At 55.9% G+C, this 16,875-nt stretch overlaps 5 protein-coding genes across 5 annotated transcripts; 3 read left to right on the top strand and 2 right to left on the bottom strand.

The window, feature by feature from the left end:
- Positions 1-55: 55 nt before the first annotated feature.
- On the bottom strand, positions 56-3,755 carry PUNSTDRAFT_96422 (WD40 repeat-like protein; the record flags this gene model as incomplete). Its single annotated transcript, XM_007379350.1, has 6 exons — positions 56-774; positions 829-2,963; positions 3,022-3,239; positions 3,293-3,365; positions 3,424-3,477; positions 3,526-3,755. The coding sequence occupies 5 exons, from the start codon at positions 3,753-3,755 to the stop codon at positions 2,273-2,275; spliced, it is 1,266 nt and encodes a 421-aa protein (XP_007379412.1). The 3' UTR covers positions 56-774; positions 829-2,272.
- Positions 3,756-3,888: 133 nt separating this feature from the next.
- On the top strand, positions 3,889-7,816 carry PUNSTDRAFT_80917 (uncharacterized protein). The gene is made up of 5 exons (XM_007379349.1): positions 3,889-4,633; positions 4,683-6,227; positions 6,285-7,122; positions 7,175-7,442; positions 7,497-7,816. The coding sequence occupies exons 1-5, from the start codon at positions 3,961-3,963 to the stop codon at positions 7,680-7,682; spliced, it is 3,510 nt and encodes a 1,169-aa protein (XP_007379411.1). The 5' UTR covers positions 3,889-3,960; the 3' UTR covers positions 7,683-7,816.
- Positions 7,817-8,054: 238 nt separating this feature from the next.
- PUNSTDRAFT_41688 (uncharacterized protein) lies at positions 8,055-9,573 on the bottom strand (the record flags this gene model as incomplete). The annotated part of the gene is made up of 9 exons (XM_007379348.1): positions 8,055-8,128; positions 8,185-8,212; positions 8,273-8,375; positions 8,445-8,557; positions 8,610-8,745; positions 8,807-8,953; positions 9,003-9,192; positions 9,260-9,395; positions 9,454-9,573. 9 exons carry the CDS (start codon positions 9,571-9,573, stop codon positions 8,055-8,057), a joined length of 1,047 nt encoding a protein of 348 aa, XP_007379410.1.
- An 806-nt stretch (positions 9,574-10,379) lies between these two features.
- Positions 10,380-11,879, top strand: PUNSTDRAFT_26941 (GPI transamidase component GPI16; the record flags this gene model as incomplete). The annotated part of the gene is made up of 1 exon (XM_007379347.1): positions 10,380-11,879. A coding segment is annotated over one exon (1,500 nt), but the record flags the coding sequence as incomplete, so codon positions are not given.
- Positions 11,880-13,002: 1,123 nt separating this feature from the next.
- On the top strand, positions 13,003-15,664 carry PUNSTDRAFT_140772 (uncharacterized protein; the record flags this gene model as incomplete). The annotated part of the gene is made up of 12 exons (XM_007379346.1): positions 13,003-13,320; positions 13,375-13,438; positions 13,489-13,802; positions 13,859-14,025; positions 14,086-14,335; positions 14,390-14,513; positions 14,569-14,632; positions 14,696-14,915; positions 14,980-15,166; positions 15,225-15,470; positions 15,533-15,590; positions 15,643-15,664. 12 exons carry the CDS (start codon positions 13,003-13,005, stop codon positions 15,662-15,664), a joined length of 2,034 nt encoding a protein of 677 aa, XP_007379408.1.
- Between the last annotated feature and the right edge of the window lie 1,211 nt (positions 15,665-16,875).

The following is a 16,875-nucleotide window of genomic DNA, read 5'->3' as shown; positions in this document are numbered from 1 at the left end:
CGCTCAGCGCAATTCGGCATAATCGCACATCAATGTCCACCTCAGTCCCCAAATTCCAGCCTCGATGGCGCCGACATCGCACAGCTTTCTACCCAACAACGTTGCGCCCAGCCGGTGCTCCATTCTAGAAGAAACACGCGCAGTTAGTTCATTATGCGTACGAGCCCCGCATTCCTGCGTGCTTCTCGCACGCATCTGTACGGCAGGATGCTGTTCGCCTTCAGGGGAGTTCAACAGTGTTCGTCCCAACATCCACTGGCATCGCTATGCACAAGGTCCTTGCTCAAGTCTTCCCCTCTCCCGACGGTGACCGCGCCAGCAGACGCACTCAGCGTACGCCGCCTCCTGATCTCGATGATCCAATCCGGGATCTCAGTTGCCCACCCAAGCTTTCGACAAGCTCCTCCGCTAGTTGGACTCGACAGCCGCACACAGGCCCCTCGCACGTCTCCTGGCTTTCCCCAAGCAAGTCTGAGACTGCCCTCCATTTACTTGGCCGCTCCAGTTCGCCCGCTCCGCCGCTCGCCAGCTCGACGTCTTCACGAGACCTACCGAGGGTCTACGCTGCTCCGACCGCCCGTTCTACCCAATCGATGAGCTCTCTCCCTCGCTTCAAGCCGCTGCAAGATGAGAAGCCGACCCTACCACCCATAGTACCTCTCTCCCCGATCGTCGAGAGAAGGTATTTGGACCTCGCCGAGCCAGATTCGGCCATGCTCTCGGAAAGTGCCAGAACTCATACCACATTGACTAGTGTATCTTCTCCCGAAGACTGTGAGCGTGTTCGCGGCCACTCGATGTATCATGGTGGCTAACGTCTTGACGTAGTACAATCGCCCACTTCTTCCGGGTACTCTACATTTCTGCGCCGTCCGCTAAAGCGGAGCATTAGCCAGACGTCCTCGATTCGAACTTTCGGGTCCAACGTATCCGCTCCGACTATTCCTCCGCTTGCATTCCCGCCCGCGATTTCGCTGGGCAGCTCTCCGTCCAACAGCTCCCCACTGAAACAGCAGATCCAAGCGCCGCACCACCTTGTGCATCCGCACTCGCATTCCCATTCCCATTCACACCAACACCGTACCGTCCTTGCCCCCACCTTGCCCACCATCGTCGCCAGCCCCCGGAACCAGCGCATGTCGGAAGTCCGCGAGGACGCGGATGCAGAGAGCTTTCACACCGCTCGATCCGTCCACGGCCCGAACAAGACCCCAACGGCGTCCATGATCGCGCTCCGAGACGACGATGACGAGCAACCGCTCACGCCCGTCTCAGACTCCTCTCTCGGGCTTGATCTCCGGTGGCCGATGCCCCCGCGCCACAGCGGCTTCAGTGCCAAGAACCGAGACTCAGGCATAGTCAGCGTTCGTTCTGCATTGCGCATGAGCGTCAACGATCCTAGTGTCTTTCCCAGCGACCTCGAGGCGGGTCCGCCGACGGACACGGACACCGCGCCCTCGGCGTGGGGGCCCACGCGCCCCGCCACGCCGCAGTACCTCCGCCCGCCCGAGGCGCGCCCGCGACTCCCGCGTGTAAACACGACCACGTCCTCGTTCATACTGCGTCGATGGAGCAAGGTCGTGTCCGGCGCGAGCCGGCTGTCGTTCGCCGAGTGGAGGCAGATGGGCCGGCGAGCGTACGAGGACGTGCCGCCCGCGTGCCTGCTCTTTTGGATCGGGTTCGTCGCAGGACCGTGGTTCTGGCTCGTCGGGGGGTGGATGTGTACACAGGGCAAGTCAGAGAGCAAGCTAGACAGGGCTGGGGCGGACCCGATCGCGGGAGCGAGCATGATGCTACCGTTGTGGGCACGGTTCCCCAAGCCGCCGGCGGTGGGCTCGGCGCCGCCGTCGGGCCAGACAGGATCGGTGACGCTCGCGGCGACGCCGTCGCAGGCGAGGGAGACACAACTGCTCGCCAACACCGAGGCTGGCTCGCAGCGCGTCCAATCAGCCACGGCGTCTATTCGGAAAGGAAACCCGTGGGTGCGGAGATGTAGGGTGGCGGCAGTGACGAGCGGGACCCTCATGTTCTTGGTGTTGATCGTGGCACTGATCGTACTCGCTGAAACACGGTGAGTGTGCCACACTAGTACTGGTTGGGTGGACTTTCGACGACATGTGGCAACTTGTACGACGCATGTTTTCTTGTATCATTATGCGGGCATTGCCGCTTCTATTGCTTCAGGCAATGCAAGAGAGACGAGAATGTGATACGGCTAGGAGGAAGGATGTACAGAATCGATCCTGATGTAGCAAAAAGCGGTCGTTTTGCCTTACAAATCTGCGAAGAAGGCGCCGTCTGCGTCTATCTCGTTCCGACCTTTTTTCCTCCTGCCAGCAGTCAACGGATCGTGTTCCTTCTGCTTCCTCTTCCTAGTTCTTTCAACCTCGACCTCGTCTTCGTCGCTACTATCTGCATCTTCCTCATCATCTGTATCTTGCTTGCCGTCGGTATCTACGTTTCCTTCTCCTACTCCCGTCATATCCACAGTGACCAAATGTTTTGGGGAAGGTGCTGCGGCCACCTGATGGTCGTCCCCATCACTGTGCTCTTCGTCCTGATCACTTTGTCCCTGATCTTGGTCCTCGTCCTGCTCATCTTCGTTCTCGTCCTCAAACACCTCCCTCAAATGCGTCAACTTCACGCCCTCCTCGTGGCCAACACTGGCCACCCACTCGCCCTCACCCGCCTGATCTACGACGACGCGCTCTACTGGAAACTCGCCGTGATCCGCGACAATGCCAAGGAGCTTGGTGGGGAAAAGCTGCACGGCGCGCACGAGACCGTCGGAAGAACCGGTGAGCAGCGTCGAGTGCGCTGACGGGTAGCGACTCGGGAGATTGCAGAGAGTATCGATCGAGGAAGGATGGCCCGGGATGCGGTCGACACAATCACCCCAGCCGCTGGACTTGTTAAAGACTGAGAGGATGCCGATCTGAGTGCCCACGACGAACTTATTGCCTCTGTCGGTGACAAAACTGAATATTGATGGGTACGTGCGAGCGTAAATAATCGACTTGCCCGCGTATGGAGGCGACGGAGAGCAGCTCATCTTCCTGGTCCTCGCTTTGCGCGTACGGCTCCGTCTTCTTGGAGCGTATATCCACGACGGATAAAGTACCATCTCCGCTGGTAGACACCAGGTGTTTTTTGTTGTCGAGGTATAGGAAATCGGAGATGAAGTCAAAATGGTGGGTGTAAGCGCGGATAGCACCGTCAGGCTTCCGGTTGTCCCATAACTGTTGAAGCTTTAGCACAATGCACTGGATTGAGGGCGGCTATCTCGCTCTACCTTGATCACGCCGTCATCGTCGCCGCTGACTAACGTATGCTGGGTGAGCTTTCTCATGCGGTTTATCGGCGAGCTGTCCAAGCGCTGCAATCATTACGCAGGGCACTGTGCGAAACGGAGATGTGCCTCACTCGTGCGCGCCGTTTTTCGTCTCCACAACCACTCCCGTGGTCGTGTCAATTGCACTGTATTCGTTCAGAGATGGAAACAACAATTTGATGCAGGATGCTTACTATATAGCTTTTGATTTTCCTCCAGCCCACAGCGTGCTCCCGTCTTCGCTGAGGCATAGGGCGCGGCAGGAGCGCTTGCTAGGTCTGAGGTTGAATTTCGCCTCGTGGTTGCCCTGGTCATCGTAGGCAAGCGCCTTGACGTCGCCAGTAAGGAGGCCGGTATAGAGGAGAGAGCTAGTAGGGTGAAAGCAGAGATCAAACACCTGGGCGCCGACAGAGATGTCGGGCATGGAGGGCAAAATGATCACAGCCACATCCTGTGCTTGACCACGTCCGTCTTCCCACCAGGCCATAGACCTCCTCGGTGTACTCCTCCCTTCGCCCATCTCATCTGCAGCCCGCGCTGCCTAGACAGCAACGCCACCATAACCCGCCTCTGGCTGCATCCAACGACCCTCGGCTTACTCTCCGCTTGGTCATGACTCTGTGCGCCCGATGGCGCCGTTGAGATACCTCTCTACGCTCGCGCTCTCGACCATCTCTGCATGCCTCGCAGACGCTGTCAACGTCGGCCCTGGCTCCTCTGTTGCGCGACGGCCCCGCCATGTTCAACCCGCCATCGAAGACGTTCACTTCCTTCCGCCCGCAGGCAGCTCCCGTACCACCTCCGACGGGGGCGATGACCTAGAGCTTACGGACGTCGTCCTTGTCGCGTCTGTCGACGGCAGTTTTCATGCCCTGAACAGATCGACTGGTCATGCGCTCTGGTCTATGGCCGAAGGTGTCATGGATCCGCTCGTGCGGACCACCCATATTGCCTCCGAAGACGACGCAGAGCAATATATCATTGAGCCGCAGTCCGGCGATATATATGTGATCTCCTCGCCGAGCGCGCCCCTTCAGCGCTTGCCGTTTTCCATGTCACAGCTCGTGGACATGTCCCCATTTAGCTTCACCGGTGACGAGGACAAAGTGTTCATAGGCAAGAAGAACACGTCTTTGCTTGTGCTGGAGGTGGAGACGGGCAGAATCAAGTCGAAGATCAGCTCGGATGCTTGTCTTTGGGATGCGGAGCCAGTCGATTCGTTTGAGCTTGACTTGGATGCATTGGAAAGCGGAGAGGAAAATGGTAGATCGACCCCAAGCGAGATCTTCGTTGGAAGAACAGGTAATTCTCTCGTTGTTCAATATAAAGAAACCCACCAAAACTCGTCTAGACTACGACATCACTATTCATACCCGCTCCCGAACATCCTCCTCCCCCCGTCAACCCACTCAACGACTTTCCTTCTCCGTCTACGGCCCGAACAACCAAGACCTTACCCTACAGTCTCTCTACCGCCGCACCCCCGACGACGCCTACATTCAATCCCTCACTAATGGTCAAATCATCTCCTTCAAGACCACCGATGCCGACGCCTCCGACACGGCGCCCCGTAATCAAATCCTGTGGGGTCACACCTTCGCCAGTCCCATCGTCGCCGTATTCGATATCCTTCGATCACCCTCACGCAACAACCCATTCGCGCTCCTCCAGCCCCGTTCGCGGTTGCAGGACATCCTCCCCGGCGTCGACCTTGCCGCTGCTGCGCGGCACAACCGTTTTCCCAATCTCGAGTCCGCCTACGTTGGCCTCCTCCCTGGCAAGGACAAGGACAGCGCCGGCGGCTCTCTCTTTGCGATGTCCCCCGACCGGTTCCCGCTCACCGTTTTCAGCGACGCAAACGCACCCGAGAGGCCGAGCACGTGGCGCATCGACCCACCGCCGGGGCTGCGCTGGGAGGACGAGCCAGAGCGGGGGCGCGACCTACCGTTGGATGTAGAGAGCGTAACGAGGTTGCGCCGCCTGCGGGAGATGTGCAAGAACGGGAGCATGGATCCGCGCTGCCTGACCGGTGTTCGGCCCCTTGAATCGTCCAGTCGCTCGCGGCTCAGTCGGCTGCTCGATGGTGCGCCCGCCCCTCCGTCATCGCCGGGCGCGATTGATCAGGAGCGTGATCGCGAGCAAACCCCACTGAACACGGCGAACGGCACTGGCGTTTCGAGCGGGTTGCCGGAGGCGACCAGCAGTCCGGTTATGTCGCGTGCCGCAACATTAGCAGGCGAATCCGCCATGGTGTCGACTTTGGTGTATCTGGGCCTGCCGTTCGGCGCAGTCACACTGATGATCACGGCTTTAGCCATTTTCCTGGGTGCTGGGTGGCTCTTCTACAGCAGGAAGAAGACACAAGCATCTCTAACGCCCGTATCCTCAGCGCCTGCAGTTTTGCAGTCTAGTATCGAATCGGACAAAGGGCCGCCTGTTCTTGCCAAAACAATCGATCATTCTGTGTATCAAACATCGACGCCCATGGAACTGCCACCAACATCTTCCGATGGGGCGAAGCTAACCGCCGAGTGGGAAATCGTCCATTCGCCGGCATTGAACTCAGAACGCTCATCCTCTGCTGCTGACCCCACTCCCCATCATGTTGAAGCTCATGAGGCCAAGGTTGTGGGTGAGGAGGAAAGCGACAAGGAAGCCGATGCTGCAGCCGTACCAGGAAAGAAGCGGGTGAGGAGAAAGGCGAGAGGGGGGAAGAAGAAGAAGGGAAATGGCATCAATGGCATCAATCTTGACGGGGCTGAAGAGGCGGAGGAGGCGGAGAAGACGCCGTCGGCTGAGACACCAAACCCTGTGGACGCACCATCAATTTCTGTCCCGCCTACACCGATGCCCTCTACACAGGCACAACAGCTTGTCGTGTCCGAAGACGTGTTAGGTTTGTCTCTGTTCGGTGCTTGGTTTGTTTCTCCGGGGCTGATGTTTGCGCAACCAGGCTTTGGTTCACACGGCACCGTAGTTTACAGGGGATCCTTACAGGGCCGCGCTGTCGCCGTTAAACGGCTTCTGAAAGATTTTGTGACCCTTGCTTCCCGCGAAGTTGGTCTGCTCCAGGAATCGGACGACCACCCAAACGTTATTCGGTACTACTACCAGGAAGCACACGGCAATTTCCTCTACATCGCACTGGAATTGTGTCCCGCATCGCTCGCGGATGTCATCGAGCGGCCTGATCAATTTCGAGATATATCGAATGCGTTCAACCCGAAACGCGCCTTGCGGCAAATTACTGCGGGGCTTCGACATCTGCACGCGCTGAAGATTGTGCATCGCGACATCAAACCACAGAATATTCTGATCTCGAGCGCCAAGAAGGGCGTGGGCCTGAACGCAGGATATCGCATGCTCATATCGGACTTCGGCTTGTGCAGGAAGCTAGAATTCGATCAGACGAGCTTCCTGCCGACCGTGCACGGTGCGGCGGCCGTGGGTACAGTCGGGTGGCGCGCGCCCGAGATCTTGAGAGGAGAGGTCAGCCTGGAGGATGCGAGCGACGAAAATTCGCAGTCGTCAAGAAGCAGTGTCGGCACAACGACCGGCGTGCCCACCGGAAAGCCGACGCGGTTAACGAAATCCGTGGACATCTTCGCACTCGGATGCGTGTTCTATTACGTGCTCACGAATGGTGGACACCCTTATGGCGACCGCTTTGAGCGCGACGTCAACATCATTCGGGACGAGAAGTCGTTGAATGGCCTCGAACATTTTGGGGAGGAAGGTTCCGAGGCTATTGACCTCATTGGGTCTATGCTGGATCCTGATGCACATGCACGGCGAGTCCTCTTCGACATTCCAGCAGACCTTTTCTCATCTACTTCTGAACAGGCCGGATACTACAAAATGCCTTCTTCACCCCTTCTTCTGGGATCCTGCACGCCGCCTGAACTTCCTACAAGACGCATCGGACAGATTCGAAATCATGTGCCGGGATCCTAGGGATCCCATGCTTGTCCAGCTCGAGACCGATGCGTCGTCGGTTGTGGGTTATGATTGGTACGCTCGCCTGGACAAGGCCGTGATCGAAAACCTCGGCAAGTTCAGAAAATACGAAGGAAAGTCTGTACAAGACCTTATGCGCGCTCTGCGGAATAAGGTGCGTCCGACCTCTCAGTCCTGACTAGCATTCCGCTATATTTCATCCCCACAGAAACACCACTACCAAGATCTTCCTGACCACGTCAAGCGAATATTTGGACCCATGCCGGAAGGCTACCTCGCGTATTTCACGCGACGGTTCCCGCGTCTCTTCCTTCACGTGCATTCCATTGTGGAGGGCTCCGTGCTCCGGCACGAGTCGATGTTCAAATCATATTTTGAGTTAGTAGAAGCATGATCTCCGTAGGTGGGATCCGGACGTTCGATATCTGCTGCTATTTGTATCTCATCCAATTGTATCACTACCATCTGCATTATTTGGATATCCTAATGTCTTTGCTTTGGACAGCTGCAATAATATATCCTTATCATCCCATTGAGATGCAGCGGCGGAGAGGCAAATATATGAAACCCATATATAACAATTTAGCACTGGTTTGCGAATGAGATAGATCGGATCTATATATTTCTTGCGTAGAAAGTCGTAAAGGTTTTGTGCCTGGAATCAACAACGGCTTGGATCAACGAATGACGCGGTATCAAACTTGGCTTTATCGCCACATGACCTACAACAAATACGTTGACACGTAGCACAGGACCTAAATGCCATCTACAGCTTCGCATTGCTGTGATATCTAACAGAACGACCGTATTTCTTAACGAGAAATAGGTGCAAATCTTGCGCTGGACAGCAGTAGTAGATGAGTACATAATTACGGGATAGAGCCGTGTTTACTGACCCAAAGAGGATGGAGACTCATGGGGGACCTGTGTTAGTGGGATCGCAATAGATAAGTCGTAAATGCCATCACGCAGAACGAAACTCACCAAGTGTCCGGTGGGGAGGATGGTGTTGCTTGCATTGGCAGGACGAAGCCAGACAAGTTCCTGAGCGATTTTTTCGGATTCTTCTTTCGTTCTCAACCCCGGGCTAATGATGGCCATTAGATACGGGATTGTGATTCAGTCGTTTTCACGGGTAAGCGTGTACAGTACGCACATACTCAGCAAACGTGCGGGTTTGACCCAGTGCAACGCGACTTGCTCATCAAGCAAAGGCATAAGATCCCACACTTTCGCTGATAAGCGAGTTTCTACGAATGCAACAGCTTCCTGACAGAGCATAGGTGATGAGTCATCCGCTGGTACTGAGCAAGGAGCCTACCTGAATCGGCGTCATCTTGAGCTGGAATTGACCTTTTCTATCCTCGTATAATCCGAAGTCGATGTAACGTTGAAGGACGGCTGGTTCCCAAGCGGCAAAGAATGGAATCCGTTTGAACTGCTCTAATGCCTCCGCTCTGTTTAAGACCAACATTATCATCAACTGTCTGACAATTCCACGAGAGAATTAAACAGAACCTTGAACTCCATCCATTCCTTCTCTTGATAGCGCCTGCAACGAGATGATGGACGTATTTCTCGCCGTAGTCGGATGCTGGATTGATTATGGGATCAATGAGTATGATAGCCGAGAAGAGCCATGGATGTGTCAGTGCGGCGAAGGCTCTGCATAATTTTGAGTTTCATGTTCGGAAAATGCGGTGTGGAAACTTACGACGTTGTTCCTCCGTAGGAATGGCCTATAGCGACTAGAGTTCGGTCGGAGAATCCGGACTTCGCGCGGAAAGCGCTTACGGAAGGCTCTACGGGGTTGAGGTGCGTGGGCAGCGATTCATCGGAACCCGCAGAAGGCATATAGTTAATAAGGAAATTCAATATATCTCGCGAGTTGTCCGCCCAATCATCTGGCCGTAATAATGTCAGTCGCAGTGCTTGAGCTCCACTGGGAGAATACAGCATAGACAGACTTACGGACCCCGCTCAGCGCTTTGGCGTTGATCAACGCCGAGTCACCGTGTTGAACGGCTTCCCAGCTCCAGATTTCCTCGATGATGTAGTCCGCGGACTCGGAATGCGAGATGAGCGATTGGAGGGTGGGCTCCCATATCTAGTCGTACGTGCGTTAACACGGAAAAACATACGAGCGTTGTTCTTGTTATACGGACCTCTTTCGGGAAACCGTTTGCATGCGCAAGGATTAGCGTGATACGCTTTCCTCTGCTGTCGTGACCTTCTTTCGGAGACTTCTGGAGGACATGGCGGTTGACGCAGTTCCACAGTTCCATATCGTGCGAGCAATCATCATATTGTCCCGCATAGTGCTTTCTGTTCGTCTCGGCCACTTCTTTCGCGATCCGCGAATATTGCGCGTCGCGCTCTGCCTTGGATGCATTCAAGCTCAAGGGTGGGGCTGATGCGTCTGGTAGGGGGACGCGAGGCGAGATGCGGGAGCGTGGGGAGGGCAGGACGTGCGTAGATAGAGCGTAGTTGTTGATCTGAGAGGCACGGACAGGGGAGGGTAGATCAGGGAAAGACGTTGGCCTGGAGGTTGGTGGGGTCGGAAGAGGTTTGGGCAGAACGAGAGAATCGCGGGTTGGGTGGACGGACGGTCGGTATCGAAACGAAGTAGGGGGTTGATACGAGCTCATCTCCGCGTTCCCGTCGTGGTTAGAGCTGGACTCTCACTTGCGGACCGCCAGGCGAGGAGCACATATACTTATACTGGTCCTGGCAGCGCTCGGAGCGATATCACACGCGCGGGGGTGGCGATGAATCCGGCAATCTGTTGGAGGTGTGATCTCCTCCAACTCTTTCCCGCCGCGCTTCAGCTTCAATCCTTGAAGCTTCACCATATTCCGATGCCTGCTTTCGTCGACCGTTGAAGAACATTGCTACCGTCCTCCGATAACGTGCAGACTCCCAAGCCAGCATGGGTGGCACGCGCCTCGCTTTTCTCCTCGCGCTGGTCGTGCCCCGTCTCTACGCCCTCGTCAACACCCCGCGCGAAAGCTTTGAGGAATCTCTGACCATCCGTCCTCTTCCCGATGGAAAAGTCGCAGCCCGCTTTGCATTTGGCACGCTGCTGGATGGCCCGTCCCCACCCTATCCGTTGGATACCGGTGACACGCCTCAGCACTTTACGCTGTTTCCGCTCTCGCTCGGTCAAATATTAAAAGAGTTCTCCGTCACCGAGATGCATCTATCCTTGAACTCGGGTAAATGGGACTATATCAAATGGGGATATCCGGATGCAGTAGAGGAGGGCGTTGGCACTGGTGCAGAGCTGTGGGCATGGATGGCGAGTGACGGTCATGGTGGCGACGAAGGGGTTGATGCGCGGTGGACAGGTCTCCGGAACGGCCTAGCAGGTCTTTTCTGTGCATCGCTCACGAGCATGGACGATAAACGCACGACGGTCCCGTACAGCGCCTTTCCACTCCTTGGCTCACTTCCGTCATTGGACACGTCGGTGCAGCTCCGCCACGCCAGCCTTCCTTCCGAAAATGTCTGCACAGAAAATTTAACACCCTTCCTCAAGCTTCTGCCTTGCACATCACGCTCCGGCATAGCACAGCTGCTCAACTCCTACAAACTGTTCGATGCGGACTGGCATGGCATGGGAGTCCATGTGTTCTACCACGGCGGAAGGACGGGCAAGAAGGGGGTAGAGGTTCGCTTAACGTTTCAAGCTGTTTTCGATCCCGTCCGTCTTTCGTCCGATCACAAGCGCGACTGGTCTCTCCCGAGCCTTTTCGGCCGCACCATCGAGCGGGGTTGCCCCGTGGCGCGAAGCAGCCTTGTGCGTGTTGGATTGCCTATGGACGGGGTCCCCTATGCGCTCTCTCCCGACTCCCATGTTGTCCATAAGGAGGAAGGTGTCGCGGTGTACGACGTCCAGACTACCACCCCGTTGGATATAGGTATGGTTTGGCCTATGGAACGCGCATTCGTGCCCCCTCTGTCTCCGACACCACCACCCCTCTGCAACTCACAGAAGACGCCGCCAGTGCGAGCCACCCGGAAGCTTACGACATCCTCGCAAGCGCGCGGATTGCTTTCCGCGGCGCTGCAGAACACTCTCGATGAAGATGTTCAACTGCTGTACACGGAGACTATGCCGTGGCTCGTTACGTTCTACATGCACACCCTCGATGTTACCCTCGATGGCGTCCCGCGTCCTGATCTCATGCGCGTGCTCGAGTATGTGCCATCATCGGATGCGCGTCCAACTTTGCTCCAAGCCGCACTTCGCATCCCGCCCAAAGGCACGCTCAGGATTAACATGAAGGTGGAGAAAGCGTTCTTGAAGTACACCGACCACATGCCGGATGCCCAACGGGGATGGGATCTGCCTCCGGCAATCTTGACGCTGCGCGGGCAGCGCGGCGTCGGTGCCAACTCTTCGCACCCGGCTGATGAACACGGAAGAGCCTATATCTACACCCCAGCGCTGCTTGTTGATCTCGCGACTCCGGATTTCAGCATGCCCTATAACGTCATCATCATGAGTTGCACGCTCATTGCACTCATATTTGGCAGCGTCTTCAACCTGCTGACGAGACGATTCCTGGTGGTGGATGTAGACCTTCCGGTGGCTGGACCAGAAGCACAAGCTGGAATACGAGATGCCGACCGGAACCCTGCTGTCGAGATCAGTGATGATTGCATACCAAAGCAGTAGTGATCGTCTTTTTCTCTAAAGCTCTCGACGGAGCGATTGTGGCTGCATCAACTTGGCGAACTGTAACAAGCAGCCCTGCGCTTTGCTATGAGGCGTTGCTATTCATGATATCTTCATGATATCAATGTCGTAGCGTGTTATTTATCTAATCTTGTGCCCTGCGATCAGACGATTTGATGCACTGGGCGCGTGATGCATACACGGTTCATGGGAATCGACACCTACAAGGCTACATATCGCGTTACTCTGATGCTTAAATCGTTGCCTCCACCGCGTACCATACATCAACAGCCGTTTGCCTGGGGAGATCGGTCTAATAGAGTGCATGCAACGTAATGCGCACCTCTTGGGCCGTTCCGTCGCACGACAAACTTGAAGCTTGAAGGTATCATCTGATCGCTTGGGCTCGGTATCTCATACGCCTGCTCACAACACCTCTTTGAAACTCCACGAAACCGCAGCAACCTCAGAACGGTCCAGTGTTTCACTCCGGCACGAGGCGTGTAACCCCTTGTAACCCCCAGCGGTATCTCTATGGCGCCAGCTGGCTTCCATCGAACTTCCACCGCATGGTCGCTATTTCGGACTGGCATTCACCACGGCTACGACTTCCTTTCTTGACCGCGATCCCGCCAATTCGCCGCCGCATGAGCAAGCATCTCGCTTACCCTGCCTCTATGCGAGTTATCTTAGTATAATCCTGTCCAAGGGCGCTCACACCCTCGCGCACGCGCATGCTGTTCATGTGCCTCCAGAATTTCCTCCATTATGGCGCGATAACAATTCTATACCATACCATACCCGCTTCGGATCCACCGACAAATCGTGATCGGTCAACTCGGTGGCGGTGGTACTAGGAATCGCTGCGCTATCATCGGGAATACCTCATGGTATCTGGGGAAACATCCGTATGACGGAGAACGGTAGAAGGCTTCTCTACCCGGGTCCTTAAAAGCCATGGGGAACCGCTTTCCAGACAGGGAGGCTTTCGGAGCTAGCCAGAGCTCGAGTTTCTCGTCCAGAATCTCGCAAGATGGTGGGCTGCTACTACCTCAGCGCATTACTTGTGTCGACTCTCGCCCTGTCAACCCGAATTCGAGCTGCTCCTTCCACTAGCGACCCTTGCACCAAGGTTGCGGGCCTTACATTCGTGCCTCCGAATGATGCGCTCGCATGCTTGAAGGCCTTCCCGTTCAACGAGACGCTGAAGGACAACGTGCTCGGTGCCGTGGCGCGAGTGTTCGACTTCTACACTTTCGAGGATTGGTACCTGAACTCCCCGGCGCCTTTCCAAGACTCCACCGCCAACATTCGCGCGGAGATTGCGAAGATCAACGCGACAAAATACGAGGTGCGTACGGTTATCTGTGTTATCCTGTAGCTACGTGTTCACGGGCGGTTCTAGACAGATTATGACTTCAACAGGGCCATTTGGAACTTTACGACCCGTTTGAACGATGGTCACACTCGTACGAGATTCTACTACCATCGGAAGTCGATATTTAACAGAGCTGCATAGGTTGGTTCCCATCATGCTATGACACATATCAGAACCTGCTCCCTGCTCCTGTCGTCATCTTGGAAGAGAACGGGGCCCAGAACGTTTTCGTTATTCCGGACTCCGTAGACCTGGTGCCGCTCGTTGGCGCAAACTACACAGCATTCTTCGACTCAATTGGCTTCAACTGGCAACGTCTTGCTGGCGCAAAAGTATTGGAAATCGAGGGACTAGCGGCCCTGGATTATATTGACCTTATCGCAGATACGATCAGCGGGAACTACCTTGATCATGGTGTTCGGGTTAACTCAGTGTTGAGTTCCTACCGCATCGTGGTGAGTAATAATAGTCACTTGTGGGTCAGAACCTCGACCTCATGCGGTATGTGTAGGACACCGACTTCAGCCAGCGTTTCGGAGACCTGGGTGGCCCTCCCTTCCCTGACCAGGAATCGCTCACCTTCAAGCTCATCCCGGCCAACTCTACTAAGGAGGAGACCGTGACTGTCCCTTACCTGGCGTCCTTCGGCGGTGTCCCATTCACCGATTCCGCCTCCTAGTACGCGCAGGTGACATCTGCTGTAAAATAAGATCCTCATGCTGAACTTGTTTCCCTCAGCTGGGCCAATAACTGCGCTGCAACCGACGCAACGAACGGCGAGGACTTCCGGACCACCGGTGTTGCACCTCAAGTGCAGTCGACTGAGGATGGAGTCAAGAAACGGCTTGCGCGAGGCGTGATCGTCGACAAGAAAGGTCCGGCGAATGGTGTTGGCCTGCCAAATCAGTTCGTTCCCGGTCTTCCGGCTGTGAACGGCAGCGAGGGCGTTATCAAGTCATATATCCTTCCTGGTAACAAGACAGGCGTTGTGCGTTCTCGATCTGCCCGCGCGAGATTACGATGACTAATGTGGCCTTCGTAGATGTTTGTTGGGTCATTCGAGCCTGATGATTTCGTCGGATTCCAGACCGACGTACAGGCAGCCACCGCGGCATTCAAGAAAGCGGGCGTGAGTCAGCTCATTATCGACCTCAGCAACAACGGAGGTTAGTCTCGCCTCCCACGTTCTAGATCTCCTTCGTCAGAACGACGTCTGTATAGGGGGTTTCGTTTGCCTCGGTCAATTCTTGCATCAGTTCTTGGCAGGTTCAAGGATCGGCTATCCGTGAGTACCATTGGATGCTTTCACTACTGGCACTAACAACAAGCTCGTCAATTTATCGCACAGTGGTTTCCAAACCACAAACCGTGCCAACACACTCGCGAAGAAGGTCGTCCGAGCGAATATCGCGTTGAACTTGTCTGAGATCGGCACCTTTTACAACCCCGTCAATTGGGCATTCCTGAACGACACCGAGTTTCCGCCTACGCACAACTACATCGACCCACCGAACGAGACAGAGGAGCCGGTGAACGGGCAGATCGAAAAGGATGCTCAGAGGTTCCACGTTCGTGACGACCGGGAATATACATGCGCTCGAGGAAACCCTGACGATGCCTTCTACAATGCAGGACATATGTACTCCATTCAATATCGACATGCCAAGGAACCCGCCTTTCGACCTGAACAAAGTCGCCATCGTCGGCAATGGCAATTGTGCATCGACTTGCTCAATGTTCAGCACGCTCATGTTCGAGCACTACCACGTCAAGATTGCGACATTTGGGGGCAAGCCGGGCGAGACCTTGGAGTACAAGGGTGGGCACCCCATCTAAGCTGTTAAAGCGGCTCGTTGACGGTCGTTCCTGGAGCGAAGGCATGGCTGGAAACCAGGTCCTGGAGTTTTCTGATCTGAAGTCGGAGATCAAGACTGCAGGTTTGAACGGTGATCCGTTGGCGCCCCCCGACTTGTTGATCGATGGAGACATGCGGTGGGATGTCTCAATACTGGCCGTCTGCGAAATCTCTGACGAAGACTATTTATACAGGGTGAACTGGCGCACTGCATGGAGCTTCCTCGACGAGTTGAGACCTATCGCCTATGTTTCCGAGCCGTCGCAGTGTGAGTGCCACAGCGCGAGACTGCCATTACGTGCACTCATCACGACTGTCCGTGTGACACAGTCCGATTTCCGTACACGAAGGATACTTACAACAATCCTCTGAAGCTCTGGACATTTGCGTGAGTCTGTGCTGTGTGATCATGGGCGATAACGGTGCTGACTATCGGACAGGGAGAGCCAGCTGTTCAAGTGATGGTAGAGTGGGGGTCCTATGGACGATAATCAGTGGGCAGCGTGTGCCTGCGATTCTTCAGCCCGCACTGTGGCAGCTTGTTGAATTCACCAAGAATATCTAAACATATACTTGATTGCGATCTCTGAGATAAGGAGGCACGCGAGAGCACAAGTGACAGTGACGACGCATTTTCGTGATAGGTGGATGTGTTGCCCCGAGCGTGCTTGGCCAAGGACAATGGCGTTGGTCGTCGGCAAGAGGCCCCTGTGGCAGCCGAAGCGCTCAAGCGCCGGGGCAAACAAGGCCCAACACGGCTCTCTGTCTCTGTCGCTCACCACCTCCCCCTCCAACCTCACCGTCCTCCGCGTCGTTCTGGCTACTGGTGCGCGACAGCCACGGCTTGAATGTCGGGAAAAGCGCCGCCCCGCGGTCCTCGCGCCCTCCAGCCATCCAACGTATCTGCTACCGCCACTGCGTCTTCCAGCAAATTGGGCGCCGCGCCACCGACGGGCCCACGGTCGCTGCTAAACGGACAAGGCTCGCAGAACGGCGTATGGACCGCTCAAATCAACGGCCCAGGTGGACGGTCGTTCGCGCCCCCAACGGGTCCGAAGGGTCTCGCTCACGTCCAGAACAGCAAGCCGCCTGAGCCCACCAGTCGCGTTTACGCTGGTTCACCAGTGAACGGAGTTGGAGCGAATGTGAATGATTGCCGCTGTCTGGATCTTGGGTGTGTATTGTAAGCTGATCTGCTGCTGAACAGGCGCGGACCTCGCAGCCGCTCAAAACTCATGTTAATGGATGGTCCGATCCAGGCGCGTCGTCGTCGTCGCACACCACCGCTGGTGCGGGTCCAAGTCATCTTCATTGCGCTCCGAATGGGTTTACCAACGAACCACCGAGGCCACCAGACTCTCCGCCTCCTCCTCCGCCAGCTGAACGGCGAGGTGTCAGTTTCTCCCTTGGTGCGAAGCCTCCCACGACGCCACCGCCACCGCCGCGACCGCTCAACAGCCACCCAATCCCAACTGGACCGAGACGTATCAGCATTACGTTTGCACAACCCAAGCCCCCTAATACACCCATCCCAGCACCTCCTCCTGCGCCTCCGTCGGCTGAGGCGCCGCCTCTACCTCACCAACCACCTCCGGAGCCCAAGCCGCCGGACAGCCAGCCTCCTCCAGCACCGCCACCCCCAGCTGCCCTCCCGCCTCCAGATCCGGATGCGC

This window comes from Punctularia strigosozonata, assembly GCF_000264995.1.
Source record: "Punctularia strigosozonata HHB-11173 SS5 unplaced genomic scaffold PUNSTscaffold_1, whole genome shotgun sequence".
NCBI classification, from domain to species: domain Eukaryota; kingdom Fungi; phylum Basidiomycota; class Agaricomycetes; order Corticiales; family Punctulariaceae; genus Punctularia; species Punctularia strigosozonata.
Note: the sequence above shows the minus strand (reverse complement) of the source record. Positions and strands in the feature narration are given on the sequence as shown.

Bases quoted from the DNA above. Each gene is read 5' to 3' on its own strand.
- PUNSTDRAFT_80917 (XM_007379349.1), top strand. From the start codon at position 3,961: ATGGCGCCGTTGAGATACCTCTCTACGCTCGCGCTCTCGACCATCTCT. The intron at 6,228-6,284 runs GTTTGTCTCTGT...TTGCGCAACCAG, and splicing joins CGTGTCCGAAGACGTGTTAG to GCTTTGGTTCACACGGCACC. The intron at 7,443-7,496 runs GTGCGTCCGACC...TCATCCCCACAG, and splicing joins TGCGCGCTCTGCGGAATAAG to AAACACCACTACCAAGATCT.